Source organism: Oryza brachyantha, chromosome 3 (assembly GCF_000231095.2).
Source record: "Oryza brachyantha chromosome 3, ObraRS2, whole genome shotgun sequence".
In the NCBI taxonomy this organism is placed as follows: Eukaryota; Viridiplantae; Streptophyta; class Magnoliopsida; order Poales; family Poaceae; genus Oryza; species Oryza brachyantha.
In genome coordinates, this window is record NC_023165.2 from 10804018 (window position 1) to 10815854 (window position 11837).

Here is an 11837-nt window from a genome sequence, read left to right on the forward strand (position 1 = left end):
GCGGTTGCTTCTCGATCGTACCGGCCAGGACCCGTCGACACGTCCTACCTACTGTGCGTTCGTCCAGCCGTTCTCCTCCCGCGACAAGCGCGCGCACCGAACTATAGTAGCAGGAGTAGCCAGAGGTTTTCTCTTGCCTGCCGCCGGCGGCTGTTCGTCCGTCCGTACCAAAGAGAACGCACGCCGCAGGAATTCGCATCCGCCAGCCGTCCAGTACACAGTACATCCGGTATGCGTTGACAGGTGACATAGTATACGTACGTGCACAACATGTGCACGCGTACGGCTTCATGTTTCAGCCATGGCTGCGGCCGGCAGATCGAAGAACATAATGATCAGTGCCTCTGCGCCACTGTACTGTACTGCTCCTCCGATGCCTACGAGTAGCAGCGGGAGTAATTACGGGCGCGATATCGCCTAACTTCCCGGACGGCGGGCTCTTGGAAGGAAGTCCACGCCCGTCCGGCCGTCCAGCAGAATTACGGATTACGATCAGCTGCAGTGGAGAGTGTGAATGCAATCTTAGGTAATTCACTGTCAACGTACCGTTGGATTCAAATCTATGGGCTAAAATTTATTCTGGTACTGTAGTGTAGCATGTGCGGTGCTCTGCTGTAGCTTGGTTAGTGTAATTCACGATCTGAACTGCTCATCAAGAAATTGGACGAAGGATACTGCGTTCAGTAGCTTATAAAGTGCAGTCTGTGTAGACACTGCACGTAATCTCAATCCTAGAATTAATGGCTTTTTTGAATAAATGAATTTTGGAGGAATTTTAAAAATTAGATTTTTACAGAAGAATTTCTATATGACCCTTTGGAACAAAGAAATGCATCTTCCAAATTTCTTTGAAATTATTTAAGAATGCCTCAAAACTTAGAAATTTTGGCAGATTTTCAACGTGAGGTACAACCTCTTACCAAAAATCCAATGCATCTTTCTTATAATTCCTGTGTTTATCTTATGCTCGATTCAAATGGTCATTCATGCAGTTTTTATGTTTTCTCTAATCCACAGGATTTGGATTGAAAAGGTAATACAGTCCTAGATTTTACAATTCTTGTGTTTTGACAATCATGTTTTCCAAAGGAGCCCTAAAGCCATGGAAAGCTCAGTCGTTTCGGTGGGAGCCTACAGTCAGTATCGCACTGTATCAGTTCGTCGTCGTTGTGGGGGAACGACCCGACCATCCTGGGCGGCCTGTGCGGCCATGTCGTTGTTACACTGGTGGTTCCTTCAGTTCTAGGGTTCAAGCTCGGTTGCTCCTCCTCGCGTTGAGTGGCGCCGCGTGATCGCATCACGGTGTTGGAGCGCTGATCGCATCACGGTGTTGGAGCGCTGACCACGCAACCGGTCAAAATTAATTAGCGCCGCCTTCAACGATTTTACTCCAAGCAATACACTTAATCGCAAATATACATTGATTTATTTTCCTAATGAGTGATATGCCAGGATATTTTTCAACAGTTGTGGCAAGTCATGAAAAAAATGGTCAAAACTGGATGATCAACCACATAAGAGGAAGTACTCTGGCACAACATCTACATTGCGATTATGAATAATAAGATAGTCTTGAGTGATCCAGTTGTTTCCCGTAACTATGGGTAAAGACTAACATCCATATAGTTTTGTTTAGTTTTTTTCTTTCTGGATATAAGCGAAGAATTACCTGGAGATTTATTTGTTGCTATATGATACCATGTGCCCACGTGTCTCCATTTAGTGAGATCCATGCCAGTGAAGGTTATCTAACTAAGTGCTAGTTTAGTTCCTAAGAAGTTTTTCCTAAAAATATCAAATTGAACTTTTGAACATCTAAACATAGCATTAAATATAAATGGAAAAAACAAATTATACAATTAGGGAGAAAATCTTAAGACGAATCTTTTGAGTCTAATTAGTACATAATTAGCCATAAATACTGCAGTAACCCATATATGCTAATGGCAAATTAACCGAACTCAAAAGACTCGTCTCATGGTTTTCAGGCGAGCTATGAAATTCATTTTTTTTCATTCGTGTCTGAAAACTCCCTTTGATATCCGATGAAACGTCCGACGTGACACCCAATTTCTTTTTATTAACTAAACACGCCCTTTACATATGTAATAACTATATTGGATGTTCTACCTATCTTAAAACTTGGGTATACGTGTCTCTGGATGTGGGAGGTTGAAAATTTGATAAATAATCTGTTTACACTTAAAAATCAAACTCCGCATATATGAAGTTTGAAGCTAAAAATATGTATTTTTCCAAAAAAAACAAAAACATCACCTTTTAACTATGTTACTTCTAATTATAAGATGTAAATCAGTTAAATGACGAATATTATTATGGAAATTATGTTGCAACTTGCAAGGACGGTATCCTCAAAGATCCACCATCAGAGAAATGAGGACCTAATGCAAAGATATAAAATCATGAACAATAGACTGAGAAGGATGGCCGATACGAAATGAAAAATACACTTATCAACATCATGAAAAAAAACCATAGCTTCCATGATAGTGCTAGAAGACAACACAACCATACGACAAGAAGGCAGTGCAGCATTGAAGGATGACGGTTCACCAGCGTTGCCGTTGAAACTCAACACACCCAAATGCAGCGTAGCGTAGAACCACCACCACCACCAGATCCGTGTAACCGAGACAAGCAGTTGGGAGTTATAAAAAAAAAAACCTTATTACTCCTATAAAAACCAGGCAGGACGCTGACGACCCGACCCCACCCGCAGCTGGTATTATTTTGGGTTATGTCCGCGGCGCCCCACGATTTCTTTCCCCCACACGGTCCCACGAGGCAAAAAAGGCAATGGCGGTGCGCGCGCCGGTCAGCTGCCACGACGACGGTGCCGCACCCGCACCCGCACCCGCAGCCCATCTGGCCGCGTCCACTATCACGCGCACGGCGCGCACGCCCCCCCGCGCACGCACACGGCGCCGGTATAAATCCCGGATCCCCCCCCCCCCCCCCCCGCGAGATAGGGACGGCCGCCTCCTCCTCGTGGGTTTTGTTCGCACCCGCACCCCGCCTCCGTCCGCCTCGCTCGCCCTCGCGGCGCGCCTGCCTACCGGCCTACCTACCTATCCCCTCGGGCGGGCGGGGTCGGCTCGTGAACCCAGAGCCGCGCGGTCTCGTCGCTGCCGTAACGGCTCGGCGAAAACCCCACCTCGACACGGGTGGGAGGAGGGGAATTCCTCAAACCCCCTCTCGGCAGTCTCTGTCTCTGTGTCTGCCTCTCTCCACTTCCATTTGGGGTTGGGGGTCACCTGCTGTCCCGGATCCCGGATGGAGGCGGGGCCATAGGGCGGTGGTGATGGCGGGCGGGGGCGGGGGAGGGGGAGGGGGAGGGGGAGGCGCGACGCTGGCGGCGGCGATGGCGCGGGCGGCGCCGGGGGCGGCGGCGATCCCGGCGGGGGCGGTGGCGGCCGCGGAGGCCGCGGCGGACGAGGTGGTGCGGCGCGTGCGGCCCACGGAGGCCTCCGAGCGCCGCCGCGCCGGGGTCGTCGACTACGCGCGGAGGCTCCTCGGCGCCGCGCTCGGCTGCGAGGTGCGCTCTCCAGTTTTCGGCTCGTATAATAAATAATTAGTGCTCTAAACCCGAGCTTGAGGCTTCTCGGGATTCTCATCCTCATTTGATTGGGCGTTTTGTTCTTCTACTATACTACTATGCTTCAGTCGCTGTCTCCACGGGAGGATTATCCTTTAATTAATCGGTTAGGTTCGTACGGATCCAGACTACTTCCCAAACTATTTGCTCGCGGCGCGTCGTTGCAATTCTGCTTTGTTTTATTTCGCGCTGACCTTCACGGAGGAACAAAATCGGGATCAATTTTTATTTTACCTTTTTTTTATTAATTATACTAACTAGTCTTCGTGAATCCAACTTGCATTATCATGCTAGGCTCCGAAATTAGCTGAGGCCACCGTGCGCTCGGATCTATGGCTTTTGCTCTTTTTGTTTGATATAAGTTCTTTATTTCTGATGGAACGTTTCTTGACGCATTCAAATGTTTCTTTTCTGTTGTCACAATAATGTTCGCTGTTCCCTTGCAAGTAGTATTAGTTCCAACGAAAAGGAACGATTTTGCTTTATAAAATCCAACCTTTACTGCATCCTAAAAGTTCCTTTCAGAGGGGAAACAACTCTTTTTCTGCTGGTCCAGAAGAGAGACAAAAAGAAAAAAGAAGAAGAAGAATAATAAAACTCCTTTTGTTTTGGTTCTGTTTCCGCTCGTGATCTCATGCTTGACTGCCAGGAGAAGCAGTACACTTTACGCTGTCCATGGTGACTCACGCATCCACGTGGATTTACCCAATAGTATGGCAACTGATCAATGCTGTAGCTGAATCTTCTGAGCATGTTGTGTCTGCAAAGTATTTGACAGAGCAGGGAGTGAGATTTTAGCCCATGTACGCCGGCAGCTGCCTGCAAACATCCTGCATTCAGTTCTACTGCATACTTTGAATTATTACGAGCTCAAATTTTGTTTACTGATGGGAATTCATCGGTCCACTGTTTGAGTCGTACTTTGAAGTTTGTCCGTGCACTCCTTTACTTATGTGGAATCTGTTCACTCCGTACCCACGGATGGTAGATCTGGAAAAGTGGTCCTTATTTGTTGCTATTCTGCTTAACACTTTTAATGCGTACGCTATACAGTCGTTGTATAGCTGGAATTGCTTGGAAACGTGTGGCTGGCCATGGTTGATAGGAGTATTAGTTTTGCAGCAGGAGTTATGCTGTGGTGTTCCCTAGCAAATGTTATTCACTGGACAATGAAAGCGGTGATGTATTTGCTTAATTATTGTCACATGCGTGTATGTGTACCAAAAGTGCGTAACACAGATCCCTGCAAGATGCCAATTGAACTTTCTCCGCCTTTTATGTTGTTGGAGATTTGTGCACTCATCTAGTTCGTTTTTCCCCTCTTGTTGGCTTTTGTTAATGGAGTCTATGGAATGGTAAGAAATTGCATTTTGACTTGGTTCCCTATTTGCTGATTGGTTGCTTACCTGCTCGTCAAATATGATTAAAAGTTATCTTTTGATTCACAATAGCAGCTCACTTGGTGGCATATTGGTCTCTATTTTCTGGTAATAACTAATAACAGATGTAGTTATTTCATTGTTCAGATTCTAGACTTGTTATTATGACTTCTTTCCATAGATGTATTTAATTGGCACATGAAAAGTGATTTCGCTTAGTACATATGTTCTTTGTGGGATAACATGACGAAGACCCAACAAAAATTTCATCTTTCAATTGTTCTCTTGGAAAACCAATGGTAATGCACTGACACACCATGAATGCTTGTTGATATGTGATGTGTCATGGCTGTGGTTCTTTTATCTTACCACCTGTATACGATGGTTGCAATGACTTACTCTCTCCCTTTCATATTGTAAGACTTTTTAACTTTTTCTAGATTTATGTATTTAATTGGCACATGAAAAGTGATTTCGCTTAGTACATATGTTCTTTGTGGGACAACATGACGAAGACCCAACAAAAATTTCATCTTTCAATTGTTCTCTTGGAAAACCAATGGTAATGCACTGACACACCATGAATGCTTGTCGATATGTGATGTGTGTCATGGCTGTGGTTCTTTTATCTTACCACCTGTATATGATGGTTGCAATGACTTACTCTCTCCCTTTCATAGTGTAAGACTTTTTAACTTTTTCTAGATTTATCTATTGATCAATGTATATTGTTTGTATATATGTCTAGATTCATTAGCATCCATATGAATCTAGGCAATGCTAGAAAATCTTATATTGTGAAACGGAGGTATATTATTTTATATGGCAATATCTGTTGGACCTTTGAACATGCTAACTTTTTATGCAATAGCATTTCTTAATCTCATTCAAAATTATTTCTTATCATTTGATATGTAGGTCTTCGCTTATGGATCAGTTCCATTGAAGACTTACCTTCCCGATGGGGACATTGATTTAACAGTACTTGGGAATACGTCTTATGGTAGTACTCTAATTGATGATATCTACTACATCCTTCAGTCAGAAGAGCAGAACAGTGATGCTGAGTTTGAAGTAAAGGACTTGCAACTGATCAATGCTGAGGTGCATTTTCCTGTTTACGCTTGCTAATTGCTCCATATTAGCCATTCATATGAACTGTAGTTTGGCCAAATCTTGTTTGCTCTTAGCTTGTGTTCCTGCTGTTAACAGGTATATGCGTTTAACTTCTTTATAATTGATCAAGATAAATTATAAGTTAAGCTTATAAACTACATGCCTTTTGTTGTCCCTTTGTGTTATGTTTCCCATATATCAATTGCCTCTTAATTTTGCAATTTTTTGTACATTCAGGTCAGACTTATTAAATGCACTATTGAAAATATTGTTGTTGACATCTCATTCAATCAAACTGGTGGAATCTGCGCGCTTTGCTTCCTTGAACTGGTATCATCATACCCTTTTTTGAGAATTCATGTAATTCTGCAATTTTATTCCTCAAAGTCCTGGTTAAATAAACAATTATTCAATGTGTATAGCACTCGATGATCGCTTCTTGTGCTTGTCTAGGTCCTCCTATTATTTGGTTACTATACTATGCCAGATCATGGAAAAGTAAAAAATTTGTCATTCTTCAGGTTGACCGTAAAGTTGGAAAAAAACATCTACTCAAAAGGAGCATTATACTAATCAAGGCATGGTGTTATTATGAAAGTCGTCTATTAGGAGCTCATCATGGTCTAATATCAACTTACGCACTGGAAACTCTTATTCTTTATATATTCAATCTATTCCACAAATCTCTCCATGGCCCTCTAGAGGTAAGCCTATGAAGGAACTGTTTTTTTTTAGTCATTTAAAATCATCTTTAACCAATATGAAAACTCGTAACATTGTTATCTTCATGTGTTGTCATATTAATAGGTTTTATATAGGTTTCTGGAGTATTTCAGCAAGTTTGACTGGGACAACTATTGCATAAGTTTAAATGGCCCTGTTGCATTGTCGTCTTTGCCAAATCAAATTGGTGTGATACACTTATCCTTGTCTCTGTAAACAACCGATGCTTATTTTCTGTTTTACCCTAAAACTTATATGTCTTGCAGTTGAAGCTATAAATACACCTGGTGGTGACTTGCTGTTTGACAAAGAGTTCCTCAAGAACTCAGTGCAAAAAACTTCTCCAAAAGATACCAATGCATGCTATAACGAATTTCGTGCGAAATATCTAAACATAATTGATCCACTAAAGGAGCACAACAATCTTGGCAGGAGTGTGAACAGAGGTCTGAAACAAAAGGCACCTATCTGTTTTCTTTCTCCAAATTATCCTTCAAATAAGTCTCTACAAGGCATGCACACCATAATATTTGCTGTAAGCCATAATTAGCATGCTCGCTAGTTGAACTTGGACAACTTGCACATAGTAGGGTATTTTTGTGCATTATCTCACTTCTACCAATTTATGTAAACATTTTACTTTTGTGCAGCCAGTTTTAATCGTATTCGGACTGCTTTCTCATATGGTGCTCAGAAGCTTGGTAAAGTTCTCTTGTTACAACCAGAACTTATTCCTGACGAAATTTATGGATTTTTCAAGAACACTTTGGATAGGATTGGAAGTGGAGTAAGGCCAGACATTGACAGTGAAATCTATGATGATGCATTTCATTGTGAGCCTTCCTTTCGCACTGGCACTGGCAAGACACTGTGGGAGGAGATGTCAAGCATGAGAATTTCCTGCAAGAATCAAGATGAGAATAGTAGTCCTCACCATTTTTCAAAGATCTTAGTTAACAAAGGCTCATATGCCACATTGAATGCGCCTACACATTTAGCTCAGCGTTTTCATTCTGATCACATGATATCATCAAGTACTGATTTAAGTATAAATTCGTCCTGTTTTGTCCATCACACACCAAATCAATATCCATTGTTTTCCCTTGGAAATGGCAATGGTGGCAGTGAACAGTACATGTACCATGGAATGGTGGAGCAGGTATCTTGCTGTACAGCTGAAACCTGCCATGTGAATGAAGAACCATCAATGCATCCACAAGTTCATCCAAACAATATATTTTACTTAACTCTGAACAATAATTTGGGATATTCCAAATCTGGTCCGTCAGACAAGATGATAACTGCACACCATGAGGAAAGACAGAATTTTCCTCCCCTATCGAGCTTGGTGGATCTATCTGGTGACTTAGATTTGCAATTGAGATGCCTCCGTCAAGTTCAGTATCACCTAGAATATATGTTTGATGGGGTTTTGCAGTCTGTTCAAGAAACGTCTTCTGATTTTACCGTTGTCAAGGAGTTGTTTGACACTCCAACTCTTAACATCGTGTCTAACACTGATGTTCTGCTACCAGGGCGGTTGTCTCCATCTACTGAAACTGATGAGAGGAGATTATCTCCAGTTTCTTCTTCTCATAGCACGGAAGATTTTTCACAGCAATCACAGGAAGAGGACAACTGGGGTGTGGCATGCCAGCAGAATGTTTTATCACCCTCTGGAATAATTGCTCTCTCCAATGGTCTGCCAACACCAAGTTCTTCTTATGCTGATTCAGAAAATTATGTTCAATGGTATCACAGGTCAGATGATATCCCCAGTATGCAAGGAACAGTTCCACATATTTTCCAAAAGGTAGGTGCTCTGCTCAATCTGTCATGAGTTTGTATATGATGTTTTTGTCCTTATTCAAAATGCACTGGCACCGTACATAATTTTACCTTTTTTTGTGGCAAACATTTAAATTGTCCTCCTAGGACTGAGAAATATCTTTTGATCAAATCTTATGTCCGATTTTGAACACCTGACAGATTAGTTCATTATAGATGCTCCAGCCTGTCTCTTGGATGGTCTGACTTTGACAGCTTTACTTAAACCTTAGTTGCTCTGCTAATTTTTAGTTCTTAGAGCATTTCTTGCTTTGCATGCCAGAGTAACGATACTTACAGTTTCCTTATTGTTTGTGTTACAGAACATGGCATCATCGGGAGAGAACACCAAAACACTGATCTCACGACCAGTGAGAGTTAAAAGCATCCAAGCATCGGTTCCAAAAGGAATCTTTTTCACTTATAAGGAGCAACTAGCAAAAGAAACTGCGAACAAAGACATAAAGTTAAGCCAAGTTCAGGACAATGAGCATGAATATATTGTCAGCAATAAGAAGATTGTGGGCAATAATTGTGAGACTTGCATAGAATATATTAAACCGGAAAATGAAGCAAGCCAAATACCAAGGCATTACAAGCATGTTCGCTCAAGCAAAAACTCATCCGAGAATAGAATTTATGATACTGACATGGGCTTTGCCCAATCTGTTAGCACGATGAATCAAATGCCAAAATATCAACCGCTGAAGAATCAGGATATGCCAAATGAGTGCATCTGTCCTACCCGCAGCTTGACTAGAAACCAAAGCAATGACATCCGAAAAGAGTGTGAAGTATTCAATTGGCCAAGAAAACAAATGCCAAGTGGTGAGCCCCAAAACAGTCTACGTGGCAGGGCTGGCTCAAACAAGAAATTAGCTGCGAAACAAATCAACAATAATCACAAGGAACACCTATCTTTTGTAACGGATACAGAGCAAATGCCAGAAAACCAGGCCAACTCAAACAAAGAGGCTGAGATTGTTGGCAAATGCAGGCTATCATTGCCACCGGTACAGTTCTCTCATCACAATAATAATGGCAAAGGCCAAACTATGCTTACATCATCTACCGTTCATCCCTCGTTCCCTGTCACAAAAGGATATTCTCAATCCGGTAGCCTGGAGATACCACCGCTAGATACTATTGAGTTTGGAACTTTGGGGCCTATTTCATTGACACTTTCACCGAAGTCGAACAAGCCTCGTGACACACTTTCTACCAGTAAGACATGTGCAGATGCTGCTGCATTGGCATTGCAAAGCCATCCAACCCAAAGCAGGTAATATCACCCTCACAGTAGTATCTCATAGGCAAAATATTAGATATAACAAATCTGCAACCTGCAAATATATCATAGGCCACGCAAAACTAAGAATTCACTGAAAAAAAGTAAAGGATCATCGAAAAACATTAGCACTATTGCATCTTCTATTCATTGTCGGTCCATTAGAGTTTTTGTGCTTTATGCTACTACACATAATATGTTTTATGATGATGTTGTCTTTACTACTATGTTAGATCACCAGGGTTTTACAAAGTGGGAGATGAAGAACACTTCCCACCTCTCCGTGCTGGAACCCGCTGAGACTTGCAGTACATACACAGGTGATACAGTTGATCATAGGTTTAGAGAGATAAAAGAGAAGATCTAACAAGTAACAAGTTGAGCTATTTTTCATATTGTTAAGAGCACAAAGGCGAGGATTTTAGTAGCATATATATTCGTCCATCTAAATTCTGTCGATCCCTTGTCCTCAATTGTCTATAGTTAGGCCAAAGAATGCTAATGAGTAGCAACTAATTATACCATTGTAGTTCTTTTACCTTAAGGTTAACTTGAATGAAGAAAATATCGGGGGAATATATTAGGTTAATATTAAGAAGCATTCTCTTGTTGCTCCTGATGCTCTTTGCTTGATGGTTGAAATGATCTTCCCCATTTGTCTCTATCTTAGGAAGGTTTTTGGAAACGTCGTTTTTGTTTTTTTGATACCATTAGCATTCTCTTGGATGCGAGAATCTCTCTATTGCCATGCCAGATGAATATATTCTGGAGTCAACAACCATGTGTGAATAATGCTCTTGAGGCCAGTTTGCTTTGGCCGTGAATATTAATGTTTTCTCTCTTCCCCGCTCCAAAGTTTGGAACAATGGGCGCAGTACCATGACAAAATGGATATGGGGCCGTGCAAATTACCAGGATCAGTTCCTTTTTATCTCAGCCCTGAATTCTGGAGATTGAATGCCTGCACACAGAAGATCAGAACGTCACTTTCTGATTTCTGCTTCCGACAAGAACTGACACATTATGCTTTTTTTCTGAACAAAAGGGTGCTCATCCTCTGCTCATTGGAGCGCCTTTCCTTTTCGACTTCCTCTTTGGTCCTACTGGCAGCAGCCGAAAGGCAGTGCCTGTACCATTCGCCAGTCTATTTTGTGGGCAAATGGATGGTGAAACGTCGTGGTTGTTCTGTTCATCTCTTTATTATGGCAGTTTACAGTTTACACTCCAGGCGAGGACAGAAACTTCACAAGATTTTCAGAAATCTGATCGATTCTTGTAGAAACAGACATCCAATTGCGGTCTAAACAATTCTGGTTATTTGTCCCATTGTGGCAATGCTTTGGAAGCTTTTGCTTGGGGTAATAGGGCTTAAAGCCACTTGAACCTAGTCCAACCTTCCCAAAGAAGGGTGCACTTCAGCACTTGAAGCTTAAACTATAATAAATATAGTGGTGTCTTGGTTACAAGCTCAATCAATTAAACCTTAGATCTTTTTGGAGAAATCATTACATGCCGATATCACTTCCCAGCTTATATCAGGAATGGTTTTACGTTTGTACAGATTAAGGTCAGAAAGAACGGTACAATTCAGACAACACAATGACTACGACATACTCTACATCACAAATGCCTTAACAAGGAATTTAACATTTAGTGCAAGATTTTCATCCAAGACGTCTTTGAGACTAGCACCTTCATGAAGGAAACAACAAACAAAATTTGGCTTGTCAAACCTCCATTTTACATGATTCAATCCCAATTTCATAATCCCATGCTCCATCCCTATGACTGACCCAAACAGTGACAAATATCTCCCTCCAATCCAATCAGCTTTTCTCCCTACACATCCCGGAGCAAGCAGAAAAGGCTCCCCTTATTGACTTCTTGT

The 11837-nt window shown here is 41.9% G+C and overlaps 1 protein-coding gene across 1 annotated transcript; it reads left to right on the top strand.

Moving 5' to 3' along the window:
- Nucleotides 1–3322: 3322 nt before the first annotated feature.
- LOC102715929 lies at nucleotides 3323–10538 on the top strand. Its single transcript, XM_006651289.2, has 9 exons — nucleotides 3323–3556; nucleotides 5914–6099; nucleotides 6349–6441; nucleotides 6633–6815; nucleotides 6919–7021; nucleotides 7101–7280; nucleotides 7485–8647; nucleotides 8985–9943; nucleotides 10183–10538. Exons 1-9 carry the CDS (start codon nucleotides 3323–3325, stop codon nucleotides 10247–10249), a joined length of 3168 nt encoding a protein of 1055 aa, XP_006651352.2. The 3' UTR covers nucleotides 10250–10538.
- Nucleotides 10539–11837: the final 1299 nt, after the last annotated feature.